Source organism: Antrostomus carolinensis, unplaced genomic scaffold, assembly GCF_000700745.2.
Source record: "Antrostomus carolinensis isolate BGI_N321 unplaced genomic scaffold, ASM70074v2 scaffold28053, whole genome shotgun sequence".
Lineage (NCBI taxonomy): Eukaryota > Metazoa > Chordata > Aves > Caprimulgiformes > Caprimulgidae > Antrostomus > Antrostomus carolinensis.
The window spans coordinates 7,061-24,754 of NW_010307698.1; the positions used below are offsets into that span (position 1 = coordinate 7,061).

Consider the following 17,694-nt stretch of genomic DNA (forward strand, 5'->3'; position numbering starts at 1 on the left):
ACAAAAAGCCATTATGGTGACACCTTGAGAGAGGTGGCACTTCAGGATACACCTGTGGACATGACGCTATGCTCTGTGGATATGGCCAAATTTGTTCCTTGTCAAAGCTAACCTGAGCAGAGGAGGGAATAAATTCACTAACATCACTACATGGACAAGCCCATACTATTGCACACAGTGTAGTTCAGGCAGGAGCAAGGATTTTTGCTTTTGAAGGGTCTTGGTTCATTTCTTACCACTTCTGCCCAAATGTCAGCCTTTATGTACCTGGGAGGTGTCCAGGATTCATGTTATTCTGCATTACAAGTGTCAGAGATTAACTTTTTTGGCCTAGAGTAAGTGGGTAACTATATGGTGGGAGAGCATGTTGCAGGTCCCAAAGTTGCCCGTGACTGAAGACCCAACAGATACTCACAGGATGTATGCGATGACCCCGATGGACCAGCAGTCCACGGCTTTGCTGTAGGGTTTCTGGGCCAGTACTTCAGGAGCTGAAAATATAAAGCCAAACAAACACATGTTACAAGACCAAACATTTGAATGTGGTCAAGAGGTAGGACCTTGAATCTTGAAGCTCCTTGTGTTGCCCTCCAGATACAGCCCTCGCATTTCCAAATATCCTGATGACTTTGTGGCTCATATTCTCATAAAGAAGGATGATTCCTAAAGTGGAGCACATTCTCCATTTTCTGTCTCCAAGGACAGAAAATAAAACCAAGCACAGAAAAATGCATGAGGCAGAGGGCCATCACACCCCTGTCAGAGGAACTTTAGGAGACTTGGAGGAAAATGAGGCCACGCTTTGCACTGGTGCTGAGAGGCACATTCACCCTGACAGCCTTGCAGCTCCACTGTGTCGTGCTGCCAAATGGAGGACTTCAAGAGACAACTCAAAGTGCAGTGTGTCAGGGAGGAGGCAAGTTACTTCTGCAGGAGAGGAAGGAGAGCTGTCACCATACCTCCCAACAGCTGCCTTCAAATCCTGCTGCATGTCAGAGTCCAAGGGAGTCATTTGTCCTTCTGCCTCTGGGAACACAGACACCTCAGAGGGAGAAATGAAAAATAGCAGGAATTGGACAAATGCACAAAGGAATTGAGCTTTCTGCCTCTATGCCTTTCAGCCACCATAGTCTGAATTTTGCTAGAAGTGAAAACCTGGACATTTATTGAAACTTTTTAGGGGTCTGCTTTCCTTTCTTACACCAGTGAGAATTAAAAAGGTGCATTTTTGTTTGGGAGCCTGGAGTATTATGTTTTCCCTGTTGGGACCTTTCAGTGCAAATGCTTAAACCTAAATTTTAAAATCCTGTGACTCTAATCTTTTTCATGTAAAGAAGCTTTTGCTTTTTTTTCCAAAGTAAAATGTCCACAATAACGCAAGAAACCACTGCTTGTGGCATTCCTAAAGCAGACTTGTCACACTGGGTTTTAAAAAGCACAGTATTTCTTCTGAGTACTTTGTAGTTCAAATGCTGCAAAAAAAGTAACAAAGAGGCAAGTCTCAGAAAAATATTTCCTTGGGGTTACACCTTCCTCTGCTAGGAGCCTTATCAACATCAAAACAGTTAGTTTGGGTAATGAAAAAAAATTGTGAAGCACATCAATGTATTAAAACTTGAGCCTCACATTTAGTTGCTACATATACTTTGGTGTACTGGTAAGGACTCTTCAAAGAGTTATTTTCTTAAGCTAGACAAGTCAACAAAACTAAGGTCAAAACTGCCAGCAAGGAAGGGAACAGGAAGCAATAACAAGAAACAGAAAAGACTTTCTGTTGCTGGGGCATGAGATCTTATAGAAGGGATTGAAGGGAAGACAGTGCACAAGGCAGATAAGAGCATTCAGGTTGCATTTCCACGAGCAACAGAATAATGGGGAGATACTGTAAAAAGGAATAAAATCCAAGGGAATATGGGTAGAAATATAGCTGGCAGCCAGATTCTGAAAACTCTTGAAGATAGGGATATGCCCCAATCTGCAGCACAGGGTAAATATTACCCCAAACTTCAACTCATCCGGCAAACTGCGACCACTGCATGCATAAGGGATTAAAATGATGGTTCTGTTCGCATATTGTTAATCCTAATACACTGTTGTAATGTGTGAATACTCCAACATCTATCCACTACAAGCCAAAGGAGGTTTCTTTCACCGTGCCTACCATGAACGGCTCCTAACCTGGCTCTAGGTGCTTGTCAGAAACCTGCACCCCGGTTCCCAAGAAGCCCCTGACTCCATGCAGGACATGGGCAGGCTGCTGTAGTTATCAAGATAAAAGTTAAAACATTCTTACTACAAGAGAGGACAGAGCTGTGGAAATATAAAAGGCATCTTCAGTTGATGCCCAAAAGCCAACTCCTTTCCCAACAGCTAGGCCAACATCTGTGTGTCAGGTTGGCGCTCATCAGTCTGGTGGGGTGAATTTGGAGAACTTGGGATAAAAGAGTAAAGCACTGGAAAGCCACCCTATTTGGCCTGCCATGGCCTCCCAGATAACCTGGTAAGCTGACAGTCTATCAAATTTAAATTTTACTTGTATAAACCAGTTGTACCTCAAAGGTCCCAGACAATCCTTGTGTCCCTTAACCTGACTCTTTCTTTCATGAGTCATCAGAACTTGCTTCCAAGTTTTCCACTAAAAAGAATCTTTTTTCAAAATGTGCAGCAAATAGTGTATGTGAGACTCTGTTTCCTTTTTTCTCCCATCCCTTGTGACTGAATTTTGTGACAAAATATGCTGAAGAATGGAGTTCATTTTCCTCTATCCTTAGGTGATTAGATGTCTTCCAACTTTCCAGTCCTTCCAAATTCCCAATATTTTATTCACATATCTCTTCTACCTTTTAGTGTGTGCTCCTCTTTACATCATTTTCAAGACTGGTAAACATTATACATCTTATATCCCACAAAGAAAATATTATGCAAATGGCTCCTGAGCACCAAGGATCCTTGCGAGCTCCTGACATTATACAGATATGCCACATTAGCATAACAGAAAACAAATCTGAGATGAGGGGACGTGAACTATATAAAGATTCTCCCTCATAAAACATCAAAGCTGTGCTGGGGCATTTCTCTCAGTTTTAAGGAAGGGAAGAGCACTGGTAACAGAGAGTTTCTACTGTGGATGGTGGCTGTGAAGCAGGTAAGAAGACAGCAGAGTCAAGGCCAAAGCAAATGTGAGGCTATTATCTCAACTTTGGTAAACTTTAATGAAGAAAGACAGGAGCTTTAGATAATTACTTTAAAGCCAAATGGTTGCTTTTGTTTTTTGTTCCAAAGGGCAGACACACAACAGGAGCAGGAGAACATAGCTAAGCATCATCTGTCTCTGATATATGGAAAAGATGGAAAGATTTAATGAGCTGAAAAACAAGTGTGAGGAGCTCTTAGAAATGATTGTAGATCACTACCAAGAGGCAAAAGCAGAGATGTAATTAAAAAAATCCAAGAGCTGATGTCACTAAAGGATCAACACAGATGGCTGAGGAGACAAAACAGCAGTAAGGAGAACAGGAAAGTCAAAGCTCCCCTTTCTGGTGCTGGGAAAATGCCAGCTGAGCTTCCAGTACTGCACATCCCCAGGGAACCACTGTGGGCTCAAATGCTACACAACAGTCAATCAGAGATGGGGAAGTCAACAAAGCAAACCCTGACCCTTCCTCCGCATCCAGGAACTGTGCTTCAGGCCAAACCAGCATGCAACCAGAAACACGTGTCAGGTAAAATGCTGGGTAATGGTCCCAGGGTCTCATCTCACCTGCAGGTATGCGCAGGAACACTTCCCAGGGCACTCCACTTCCAAGCTAGATGAACTGCTGTATTACAGTTTTCTTTGTTGAATTATGTTTTGTTTTTAAGAAGAGAAAAAAATTAAAGATTTGTTTCAAATGGAGGTTTTTAAGAAAAGGTACAAAACAGGAACATTTGGAAACCTTTCAGGGCACTATGTTATTACCCCTCAGTGAGCACAGCCATACTAATAAGCTCCCTAAAAATGCAGCTGCTGGATGCCAAAACCAGCAATCCATGTTCTTGCAAAGAGCTCAAGTGATGGGGATTGTTCTGATACTTTAAGCCTGTTGAACAAACTGTACAAGTCATGAGGGTGCCTGTTCTTCATACCAGCCTCACACTTAAAAGCAATTCTCCTTCACTCCCATGATGGTGCTACTCCCAGCAGATTTTGCTGTCTCACAAGAATTCAGTCTAATGCTATTTTCTGTGGTTTATATGGATTCCCACAAGCTGGATGCCAGAAGGAACAAGGCATTTGAACAAAGGGTGATGATTTTGAAGATCCCCATAGGAGTGACAAATCAGCAGGCTGCCATGTATGTGGGAGGAATAAAGAGATCTAAATAGGGTTAAAGTAACCATGGACCTGCTTACGCTGGACATGGACACAGCTCAACTGGCCAAGCAAATTGGCCTGGTGCTAGCCAGGACTAGTAGTTCAGCTAGTAACTATTTTAGTGCCAGTTTCCATCACCTAGGCAGGTCCTGCAAGTAAAGAAAGCAAAACATGAATGGGCTGTGCAGGTGCAAGATGGCCATGAAGTCCAAGAGGGAAGGTGAGTAACAGGCAGAGTTTGTAAGGGACACTAAAAGGAGATGATGTCCCTTTGATGTCCAGCCCCATTGCTTAGGACGTTTGAAGGCACCACCTCAAGAGGATGGACAGAGAGGAACAATCCTGCACCACTGACAAGATGGTTGGATACACAAAGGGCCAACCCAGCCCCTTTCCTGAAGCCAAAGACAGAAGAGCAAGAGCAGTGTGAGCTCCCCTGCTGCCATACAAAGCATCTTCCTCACAACGTAAACAGGCTAAGAGGCACACAAAGAAGCTTCACCACAAGACCAGGGTCCCCCTTCCACTGACACACTGAAGATGAAAACAATCTCTTTCTCGCTTTCACGCAGTCCTCCAGTGTTCATCTTGTTCTGGTTGGCCAAGACTTTGCAGTTGGAGACTGTTTCCAAAGGACAGCGGGGTTTTGGAGCAGCTCTGCTGGTTTCTTGTGCTCCTGTTGTCTCTATTTCGTGTTGCTGAGACAGACTTAGATAGCCATCATGGAACATAACACAGCTACAGCCACACACAAGCAAACACCATTTCAGGATATGGCAATGGAGCTGAGCAATCGCACTCTCAGGAGCTTGTGCCTGCAAACCCTAGTGAGAGCAGTTCCCATGCTTTATTTTTACTTTATTACTCATGTTACTGCCTAAACAGCTCCTGGGGTTGCTTTTTGCTAAGAAGGATACTCCAAAGGCTTACTGAATATTTTCAAACATTTCACTCAAAGGATACCAAAAAAGTCAAAATTAAATATAGAATTGTATTGCTTACTTAAATGCTTTGGTCTTGTACAGGGCTAGGAGAAATGCACGGCTTTGGTGTGATCTGAAATTGCTACTGGATTTCTGGCAGAGCTGAAAGGTGTGAAATGACCTTTCATAAAAGCACTACTGAGAATAAAAACAGTGAGTGAGGTGGGATGTATAGGGACCAACCACACAGCCAAGGTCCAGCCCAATCCCTACGACAGGGAAATACAAGAAAATATTACTTGAAGTTGGGTTGGGACTCAGAGCAAGAATTTTAAATCTCAGTAGGATTAAGATATTAGCAAGCCACAAACACAGTTCATAATTCAGCATTTTTGCAAAAGGAGATCAGATTGCCTGAGACAGGCTTTCTAACATTTTTTTTCAAACTTTTCCATGCTCATAAGCATCTTGCAAATCTGCAAGTCCCATCTACAGAAGTAACCAAAGCTTTTGAGAGATCAACTCTCATGAAAAATCAGTCAGTGAGACCTAATTCCCAAACAGCCAAAAATCTCTTCAGAGGAATTAGCTGAGTGACTGAAGCTGCTTCCTGGTGAGTGCCCAACTTGACACACCTCAAGGGTGACACATATTCAGGCAGTTCTGAACACCTTCTGCATCAAAATCACGTTCTTATAAACAGTTTCAAGCCGAGCAACCAATGACAGATCGCTAATGGATTATACAGATCTTGCACATAATCACACAGATCACTCAGGGTTTTGAAAATACCACTTCTTCTCCAGTCTAGAAGACGGGGTGGGATCCATGCAAGCCAGTCCACACACCTAATTTGTAATGACATAAGCAACACACGCTGCCTCATCCTACCCAATTTAGGTGCTATCTAGAAGTTGAGCGGACAGTCCCAGCTCATCACCTAGACTCCTTCCATAAGAAATGGAGAGAGAAGAGTCCTAAGCAGGTAAGAAAATGGAAGACTTTTCATTAGAAGAGGTTGCATTATCAGATCCCCTCTTAAGTAAGATTAGATTTTCATCTTAACAAAAGTGCCTCAACTAAATCTAATTGGGTTAAATTATCCTAATTGTCATATTTTCACCATAGGAGCAAAATCTCTGACCAGACTCCTGAAAGAATATGATCTCTGAACTGTTAACAGCAATTTAATCTGTAAAGCAAAGCCTAAAAGATAACATGCTAATGCACAACCAGTTATGCACATTTTAGGTACACTCTAATTTGATAAGTAATACTTTGATTTTCAGAACAAAAACTGATACTTATGAAGTTTAATTCTAATTACAATCTCCTTTATACAATGAATTTCTGTACCACATAAACAGGAATTTAGTGTCGTGGGTATCACCATTTTTGGAGCTTAAGTTAAGAAAAGCTGAGTTAAAAACTGGATCACACAGAGTTGAAAGAATATCTCAATCAGGGAAATCAGATAGAAACAGCAGGGGCCTTGCATAATTGCAAATACTTGCAAAGGGCAGCAGACCTGAGTTAAGATCAGGTTGGCTACCCAAGTCAGAAGCTTGTCCAGCACCTTGTACAGCAGGATCCAACTGGATCCATTTCTGGAGATAAAGAAGGATAAGTGCTAATGACTTTAACTGAGCCCTCGTGCCTTCAGCATGTGATAACGTGCCTATTTTTTTTTCTAGTAATTTAAAAGTAAAGTGGTTAAACTGACAAAAATAATTCAGTCCTCGTAATATCATAGAAAATGGGATATTCTACATATCTTTAAAGAGAAGCACCAGGAACTGCACTTTAAGTGATAGGTCTGCAAGTGTTACTTCAACACTAGGTAAAATGGCTGGGAAAATGACTCAAAAAAAGTTGGCAGAGAGGACATATCATGGGCCAGCACTGTGACCCGTGTCTCGCCTGATCCAGCCAAGAACACATATCTGTGTTGTGCCATTATGGGGAAGGACTCTTAGATTTATTTGAGGGCATTTTAAGAAAGCGCTGAACGTTGGAGTGACACTGGAAGACATGAAAGCTTTTGGATGCAGACAAATTGCAGACCTTGTTTGCAGAAGCCATGTCATCAAGTAGAACACTCATGGAGGCCCATTTGTGGGCACCACCACAGTGACTGACAACAAAAATTTTCTGTGCTTGGAAAATGTTGTCTGGGCAACCAATTACATTTTAAAAAATGAAAGTAGCACTAAAGAGGAGCTGTCTCCTGTGCAAAAGAGAAATAGAATAAATATTTAAAGAGGTTTTCTTTGTGAGACAGGGAAAAAACTCATGTCAGCAATTCAGAAATAAGCGACCATGACCTCTTGAACCATGATGAGTAAATCCTGTAGTTCAGTAAGGTAACAACAGGCCTGGAGGCACTTGTGTAACTATCAGCGCCCAGACCATGAGTAATGAGAGCTCTCAAACATCTCTCAAAGCACTATAATTCGTGTCACATGCTCTGGAGCTTCCTCTCCGAAATAGCAAGTTTTCTTATGTAAATGGCTACACAGAGAGGCCGTATGAGATCACCCAGTGCCCAAGCAGAGCCGCACTTCCTCATTTTCATCAGCGCTTCAGTAAACATCATCTGAGCTTCCCTGCATCTCACAGACTTATTCTAGTCAGTGTCCCTTTCAGAACAAAATAGAACATGTTAATTAAGGACAGAAGAGCTGACAGCAAAAATTATGAAAATTGCTGTCTCAGCTCAATTCTTTCTAGAGAGCATTGGAAGAAGATTTCCAGTCTGGTGTGATTACACAAGACAGCTATTCAGGCATCCTGACTCATATGTCTTAAAATAAATAAAATGATGGGCTGACGACTTCATGATGGGGAAACCAAAGAAATGTGTTCCTTTTTCTGATGTTATTAGGATAGAGTGCCTTTGTAGCATGAAGATAATGCCTGGAAAGAGGTATTCCTGGGACAAATCTGCATCATTTGTTTGAGTTCTCGTACCATGGTATCATCAGAGCTATGAACACACAGGTGAGGGGGCAGCTGCAAAGCAAAAGGAGACTCTCTCTGACTGCTGGAAAACATCACGTCTTTCCTACCACAAAGATGTAAGACAAATCTGCCTCTGGGGAAGCCACTGTCATTTTAGTTGCATGGATTTCATAGATACCAAGAGATCAATTTTACTGTCTCAGCTGACTATTGTAGGAGGTACAGGCTTGCTGGACCCATCATGCACACAGTGAGCCTTTTAAATAGTGTTTGCTCAAATAGACCCTGTCATCACCTGCCATATAATTCTCATATTCAATTGCTTTTTCCTGTTTTAAAAGGATGCTGGTAAACACACTGCTAATCAGCATCCTGGTACTATCACCACTGAATGGATAGAAGAGCAAAGAATAAATGACAGGAAACAATTTGATACCACCCAGCAATGCCCAAGGATCTAAAGAGCTTTTGCATTCTGACGTCTAGGTGTCAGGAACTTAACAAGGTTGTAACAGCGGATTACTGAACATGTCTGAGTAAATGCAGCTCTGTCATTTTACTGTCTTCTATCAGGAGAACCTGTTAAATGATATCCTTTATGATTAATATAATATGTTACATTAGATAAAGCTTCTTGGTTTTATAGGTGCTTGCAGAATAACTACATTTGATGCTATTCTTCACATGCTCCTGATTTAGCTACAGGCAGTGGCTCTGAGAAAACTCATTCTGTAAAGGATTAAAATCATGAAAGTGAATCCCACAAACCCAGAGCTGGATTGCAGAATGAGGACCCAAAGGAGAAGAGCACACAAGACAGAGCACCAGCAACTTCTGAAATCTAACTAACATCTGTAAAATCTCACGTGCACTATGTATCAGCACTAGAAAACAAGTGTTATTTCCTTTTCACTATGTGTCTGTATTGCAGCTGGGAAGAGTGGACAGACAATATAACCAAACCTCTTACCAACATAGCCAGGAGTCCCGCAGGCTGTGGACATCACATCTCCCTTACCCTCCATCTTTGACAACCCAAAGTCACTGATCATGATTTTTGACTCTTCATCCTGGCTGTAGTAAAGCAGGTTCTCAGGCTAGAAAGGAGAACAAGCAAAATGGGTTTTGAATATGCAACTCCTGTAACAACAGTGTGGGCTGATGTGTTGAATTTAATACAACCCTTAGTTACATCATGAACGATTATAATTTGGTTCCCCTAAATCCTAAAGAGTTGCTCTTACAACCTATATGGAGATTCTCTCCAGACTCCTGTATGGCAACTAATGGAAGAAGCTGACATCTTCAGCTCTGAGTAACTTTCCCGGGATAACAAACTTCTCCAAATAAGAACTAAGGCTCAGCCCTTACTTGTCAGGTGTGTCTGACATATCATCACTCCAGAGTGATAAAACAGAATAATTCATTTGAAGGCAGGTAAATATGGTAAATCCAGTGTAATTAATTATGTTTTCTACAGCATTTTAAAGAAGAAAAACAAAACCAGTAGATATTAGAGAATTTTTGTATTTCCTCCACTGGAAATACACAGTTATAAGAGAGGAAATGCCTTTACAGTTAATAGACTTGCAGGAAGAATATTTCAGCTAAAGTCAATTAGGAAAAAATGCTACAGCACTAAGTGCAGCAACTTGTCTATGCGGAGGGAAAACACAAATCACTCCACAAAGCCCCATGACTTTATACCAACATCAGGCAGGTTGGAGAGCCCAACCAGCCCCCATCTGCTACAGCATATTCCTCCATCCATATATTTTGAATGTGCTACTGATACACAGCAAAGTTCTTGCTAGGTGCTGTGAGAGCACACTTCTGCTGCCTGTCAGAAAAGGATGTGGGGATGTTGGTCGACAGCCAGCTGAACATGAGCCAGCAGTGTGCCCAGGTGGCCAAGAAGGGCAATGGCATCCTGGCCTGTGTCAGGGACAGTGTGACCAGCAGGACGAGAGAAATGATTGTCCCCCTGTACCGGGCACTGGTGAGGCAGCACCTCGAGTGCTGCTGTCTGAACCTCAAACACTGTGTCCAGTTTTGGACCCCTCATTACAAGAAGGACATGGAGGTGCTGGAGCATGTCCAGAGAAGGGCAATGGAGCTGGGGAAGCGTCTGGAAAACAAGTGTGATGAGTTCTCAGCTGAGGTATCTGGGGTTGTTGAGCCTGGAGATAAGGAGGCTGAGGGGAGACCTTCTCACTCTCTACAACTACCTGAAAGGAGGTTGTGGCAAGGTAGGTGTCTTGGCCTTTTCTCCCAAGTAATAAGAGGAAATGGCCTGAAGTTGCACCAGGGAAGGTTTAGACTGGATATTAGGAAAAATTTCCTCACTGCAAGGGTTATGAAGCACTGGAACAGGATGCACAGGGAAGTGGTTGAATCACCATGCCTGGCGGTATTTAAAAGATGTGTAGATGTGTTGCTTAGGGACATGGTTTAGAGGTGGACTTGGCATTGGTAGGTTAGTGGTTGGACTTGATGATTTTAAAGGTCTTTTCCAACCTAAACAGTTCTATGATTCTATGATTGTATGCTTCTTTCTCATGATACCTCATAAGTCCAGTGCTTTAACTGGCTGTTATAATGCTGACACTGTTTTCAGGCACCACATGAGTCAGTTTTATGCCCTGGTCTGCCTTTGGTTGGAGTTACTTCTGATTTTTACTAGTGCACTTCTGATCTGATGGGGGGTTGGTAGAGCTGGTATTAAGGGAAAGACAATTATTCCCCAGTGATTTCTGCTAAGTCACCTCAGGCCCCCACTTACCCATATTTAGTAAGGCCAAGAAACTCACCCATTTAAAACAGAAATGTGTTTAAAACCTGTTCAAAAGAACTTTGGTTCTTCAAGTTGGTTAATTCTAAAAGCGCTAACGAGGTGGCTCTGTACCAAGTGGAGCTGCTTGAGCTTTTCAGTCCTTTTGTACATCTTGGACTTCCCTGGACTTCATCTGCTGCCATCTCTTGTTATCTGCTGCTGTGTTATTTAGATTAGAGATCTGGAGTATAGATTTGCTTTTTCCAACTACAGCAAGTACTATTTTGGTATCTGAATAACACATAATGACAGTAAATAATTGTTACAGATGTTTCAAGGGTTGTATTTATATAGAGTGGATTCTTTCCCAGAGTTTCATTTTGGGGGAATCATAATTTGAAATGTGCGCTTATCTTGACATTTGGAGATCATAAAAAGCCTTATTATATCACTTTTTTTGCCATCATGATATCTTTGTGCTAACAGAAATTCACAGCAGGTGTTCCTCATATACTATATTTTCGGAGTCATTTTAACAACTGATACGGTACTGACAGAGACTTGCAAACAAAAAGAAAGAAAGAAAAAGAGATAGTGTTTTCCCCGAAATACCACTGGAGAAGGTTGGTTTAATCTAAATTCAGCATTTCTTTACATAAACTCTGAAAGTAATTTGTAGGTGAATCCACTTTCCAGTTATGAGAACTCATATTTTATTACAGGATATTTTTAATAACATTATTCTGTTTTAAAGTGAGAGCTACAGCCTCCCTTTAAATTATAAAGAGAGGGATATTAAGAACATGTACAACTAAATATCTGAATTAAGAGGACTCAGACCTCCCTCCAAAACCTCTGGTTGCAGAAAGAAGTCTGAAGTTATTTCCTACAAATTGAAGCAGGGAGAAAGCTGGTCATGTTAAAATACTAACCATCAATTCCACGTTGAAATGCTGTGGAACTCTAATAAATATGAGAATATTTCTATGATGTACTTCAGCATAAGAGCAAGAAATGAAGGGGAACTGAGGGCAACACGTGAGGACTGTAGGAGATGGAAGACTAATCAGTGCCTCCTTAGAGCAAACCCATTCTTTGGGACTGTTAGGACTAAACTGCACAACACTGAAGAGGAAATATTGTTTGTGTACATCAGTGCATATTTTCCTTCAGTGGATTCAAGGTTTTGCCTTAAAAATGTGACAAATCAGTGCTGCCTGTCTTGGGCACTGCTCCACCTTGGAGAACTGTGGTGCTGGCGGTCACACCAGTAATGGGCTCCGTTTTGGCCCACACAAAATGGCATCACATTGTGGGAACAAGCCTATCATTTCTTATTTTACACCATCAGCATTTCACATTAGCACTTATTTTGGAGGAGATAAAAAGCAAACAATAGTATCTCTCATCACTACAATTTTTCATCCATCTTAAGACAAAACAGTGAGGTCACATTCCTGGCACTACAACCTTCGTTATGAGGACTTGCCAAAATTGCAAACATGCAGTTTAATATTAGACTGTATTAAAAACACAATTAATTTTAAAATACATTTGATAAAAAATTGTATTTAAGAAGTAAAAAAAGAGTAAAAACCCCCTTCTTTGTGGCTCTTGATTCTATTAATGTTCATTAAGCCTTTACATAATATGACCCACTTAGTCAAATTCCACTATCTCTACATGGGTACAAGTCAAAGCCACAGCATCAACATCCAAAGCAACTCCTGTTTGGAGCATCGCTCCACACAACCAGAGGTGTTATCTCATTCACTGAATTCTTAATTTCTGGCAGTAAACGTTGATAGAATTAACTAGCTCAGGAACTGAAACCACACTTTTCTTTTGACATTTATATCTTTTTCTGATGCCTCCTGCTGATTTATTGTTTAAGATAGTAAAGACGAGGAGGTTTAGCTGCGTGTTATGAAATGTAAGCCTTTCTGCTTATTTTATTAATATATAGGAAGGAAACAACACAGAAATAATGTCTTAAGGGTTTTTTGCCAGAAAAGCTGAGAGTTTTTGATATTACAACACAATATAGCTGAAAGAAAAAATATCTAAAAATCACATTGGCACACAATGTTCTTTAGAATAATCCTTGCTATTAACACTGTCTCCAAAAACACTGGTCCAAATAGCACAATGGGAAATAATTCCACTTTCCCACAATATTTATTGGTATTAATTATTATTAAGTAAGAGTAAATATAGCACAGCAAACCTGCAAGACACTTTACAGCAGTAAACACTTACATCCCAGCTGAGATGAGTTTCCTGTCTTAATGTAATTGATGTTTTGGGTCTTAATGAATGATTTTTCCCCCACATGATATGTGCAAAACTCCCATTGTAACAGCACTGATTGCCAAGTCCTCATTAAAACCAATTACGATGGGAGGATATAGAGCCTTCAGAGCATCCCTCTTGTGATAAAACCTTACAGAAAGAGTCGGTCCCAGAGGAGGGTGGATTTTCATGCATTAGAGTCACACAATTATGCAACCTTTCTTAACATGGCCCGGAGGACCGAGTCACACTGCAGTCATACCTTAAGGTCCCTGTGCACGATGCCCATTCTGTGAAGGTAGTAGACAGCATCTAGGACCTGCCGGATCAGGGTGCTGGCATCCTTCTCAGTGTAGAACCCTTTCTCAACGATGCGGTCGAAAAGCTCTCCCCCAGACACTCTGGAAAACATGATGGAAGCAGAAGTGTGAGGACGTGCTTTGTAATGTGCTTTCTACCTCCCTAAAGGATGGTCAAGGCCATGCACCAGTCACAGGCAGTCCAAGTACATGTTTTTTTAGACCTCTAGGGACTCCCAAACTGTCCCAACAAGCATTTGGTTTTGGTTTCTTGGTAGTCCAAGGGCTGGTCTATGCCTCAGAGACCAGAAGAGTAGCAAGATACAAAGAAAACAAGTAGAAGAACTAAACCACAAATAGTCAAGATATAACGGGCAATAAATTCATCACACACCAGAGAGTGGTCAAAGACTCACTAGAATTTGCAGAAGGAAATCATAACTCGACCTCAGCAAGAGCCAGGGGAGCAGACGCTGGTTTCTACACTGTCCCACCCAAGTGAACTTTGTATAGGTGAATTTGGTCTGCCCTTCCAGCTGGTGTTGGCCCACTGAGACTGTAAGGCTCTCTACTAGTATGAGCCCTTGGGGTTCACTTTTCACTCCACTGACCAAGGCTTGGGTTTTGCCCTGGAGGAATGGTCCCATTCTCCTTCGCCCACCAGCCAGTGAAACGCATACAGTAGTTACCGCCAATACCTATAGAGTGTTAGTTCATTAAAGGTCTCTGGGTCCTTTTTAAATGGGCAATTTTAAATGCTCTCAGAGGTCTCCCCCTTTACCCATACTTGTATCTTCATTTATCAGCAGCCACAAACTCTTTAAGCAGAGCACGGCCTCTGCCTGGCACTGGTAGCAGACAGTTATTGATGAGGGAATGCAGATTATCAGTGCAATTAATCACCAGATGACACAGATGGGGAAAGGATTCCACAACTCAAAGAGGAAAGAAAATGAAACCTTGACATCCCACTATTTAATGTCTGCTATATTACTCTTTTCCTCTACCCTGCTAGAAATAACACGTTCTGAATCCAATCTTAAATAAAGAATGGACACATTAAAACTCCCTGGAGGAGTATCTGGGGAAACAAAAGAGGAAAGAAATGTCTGAGTAATTGAAATAATAAAACTGTCAGAAAAAACCTGCCCTACTAGGGTAAATAAAAGATTTCCATTTTAACAAGCAAAACCTATTAAAAAATAAAATGTATGCAATATGTTTTTTCAGCAAGTTGCACCACTTAGCATATCATAAATAGCACAGTAAAACTTTCTTTAAAAACAAACCTAATAAAGGGAAAATAATAAATTATTACAGTCATTAAATACATAGGGACTGGGAGCTTGTCATTATATGAACACTAGGTAATTCAGCCACAGGCACTCCAAGCAGTAATCTGCTTGAATAATGCCATGAAGTCACTTCCTAAGGAAGTTTGGAGCCTGAATGGAAGAGAAGGCTACCACTGAAAATGAACACATTCAACTTTGAAACTGGAAAGCAATCTGGGAAATAAAAAATTAAACCAGATAATCCCTCTATTAAGTGCTAGGCAAACAAACCAAACTGCTTGGGAAAATACTGGCATTAAACTGGAACTCTGCAGTAAAGGTGAAGTTCACCCAGGGTCTGGAGATCACCCTGGAGACTCCTGGCTGTGCCAGCAGCTCTGGGGCTTGCTGCTGTCAGACAGGGGCCAGTGCAGCAGTGCTGGGCTGACCATGGGGTGAGGATAACACCCTGGTACTCTGCCAAACTAGAGAACCCATGACCCACGGCACAGCAGGAGAGGAGGCATGGCAGGTAGAAGCTGCACCATCAGAAGTGCCATCACACAATAACCTGCTCTGAGATGATACCCTGAACAATGCACAGAAAAACTTGAATTAAACCCCTTTCTTTCCTAGTTTCTCACAACAGGAGTTGCACTGCTGCTGTGCACATACATATATATGTGCATAGAGTGTTGCTCCAAGCCCCTCTCAGCCCTACACCCTTAGCCCGACCCATCGCGTGCCTTACCAAGGGAAAATGGACAAATCTCTGCTTTGCTGTTCGCTGAAGGCAGATACAGTTTTATTGAATCTGGCTCCTATTAGCTGACTTGTCTTTTTATATTTCCCCTGTAGCCTTTTTGTTTCCTGTGGATTGATTGCACTGAAAATTGAGCCCACGCAGTAATTAATATGACTGAATACAGCACATTTCCCCATGAAAATGCAGTGCGTGCTGTTTTGCAATTTCGTACAGTTACTTTTGTTATATTCAAGAGATGGACTGCTTTAGTAGATACTGATTTACACCATGTGCTCTCCTGTACAAGGACCCTCTCCTTCAACGTTTGTAGAGTATACTTCCATAAAATTTTTTTAATTAAAATGACAAAATTTCCCTCCATGCCAGCTCACTCCCTATCCCCCTTAAGCCTCCTTCTTTAATCAAAAGCTTTTCTTAGTCAAATTTAGTCCAGTGGATCTACTGTACCCAGACTCAATCTGTTTATAATTTTATTTCACCACACAGAAAATATTTGCAACCTCTTAAATGATGCATTGCAAACCAGAGCTTAATCCAGGGACTCAGGGGGAACAGCTGGTAAGTTCATAGCCACTTGCTTTTCCAGAGTGTCAACAGCAGCCCAGGTACACGCAGAGAGTCGAGGGACCCGTGCTCCTATTTATTCGTGTTGTGACTCCCCTTTATGGTATATGGGATTTGCATTACATGTCTGCAATCACCTATAGAGTCTGCAAGTGTCATGGCTGAGGTTCATCTCCCGGGGATTCTTCACAGCTCAGCACCCAAGGCCATAGCTACTTTCCATATGGAGCTTATGTCCATATGGCTTTTCTTCTCCAAAATAGGGTTAACTCAACCGTAATGTGATTGGGAATGCTGCTTCCTGTGTGTTGCCGACTGACAGAAGTCAGTGCTGTTCTAGGAGCAAACCAGCAAGGGCAGCTGTGGGAGAGGGTTTGAGCTCTAAACTCATGGTGGAGATGTGGCTTGTTTGTCTAAAGTTGGTCTTGATCCCAACCCCTTCCACCCCACTGAGACGAGACTTGGCACCCTGCTCTGAACAGACCTAGACACTCACAAAGGGCTGCTGCAATTTGTTTGTTCCAGTCTCTATTATTTTGAGATAATTTTTCATTTTTTTAATGAAAGCACCAGTTTTGCCCTTTCTATGGCAATTTTGAGCAGTGCATGGGAGGTGGAGTCAAAACTACAGGCAGTAACAGTAGAGTTAGTTCTTTGTCTTAAAGAAATTTAAGACAAAATTTTCTGATCAGAAAGAGAGGGTAGGAGGGATTTCTTATTAGTGGAAGAGGACTGCTCCTGTCTTGCAGCTGGCACTGGCTCATGGAGCTGGACACACTGTCCCAAACATCAGCACAAGGAACCTTTTTCCTCTGCTGATTTCAATCTTTGTTCCCTGCAAAGAAAAAGTCAAAGGAAGAGTAGCCAGGTGCAGTTACCCAAAAAGCATTTAACCCTGGGAATAGCTCAAATGTCACGCTGTGATCCAGAGGAGCATTAGGAGTTCTCTGTCCCCCTGCAGCCCATGGAGTTCCATGGTGGAGCAGATGTCCACCTGTAGCCTGTGGCGGACCCCACGCTGGAGCAGGTGGAGGCCTGAAGGAGGCTGTGACCCCGTGGGAAGCCCGTGCTGGAGCAGGTTCCTGTCAGGACCTGTGGCCCATGGAGAGAGGAGCCCAGGCTGGAGCAGGTTTGCTGGCAGGACTTGTGACCCCGTGGGGGGACCCGCACTGGAGCAGTCCCTTCCTGAAGGACTGCACACCAGACAGGTCCCTACAGACCTAGTGTTTCATTAAAAGACTTTGCATATCAATCATGCAGATGATGTAAATCTTTCAGAGCATCTAGCCTGGTGCTGGAGTTTGCAATAAACTCCTACAGTCCTCTGGTCTGAGGTGAACTACAGAAAGTTTGCCCAGCTCTAATGAAGGTGAACAAGGAAACAGAGGCAGATGTTAAAAACAGAATCAGTGTCTGTTGTTTTATATATATATATAGATATATAGATGATATATAGATATATAGATATATATAAAATTCCCCCCCACC

General features: G+C 42.1%; 1 protein-coding gene across 1 annotated transcript; it reads right to left on the reverse strand.

The window, feature by feature from the left end:
* Window positions 1-415: 415 nt before the first annotated feature.
* LOC114818464 (calcium/calmodulin-dependent protein kinase type 1D) lies at window positions 416-13,715 on the reverse strand (the record flags this gene model as incomplete). Its single annotated transcript, XM_029084393.1, has 3 exons — window positions 13,566-13,715; window positions 9,209-9,335; window positions 416-491 (listed from the first exon to the last, which is right to left on the reverse strand). Coding segments are annotated over exons 1-3 (353 nt in total), but the record flags the coding sequence as incomplete, so codon positions are not given.
* Window positions 13,716-17,694: the final 3,979 nt, after the last annotated feature.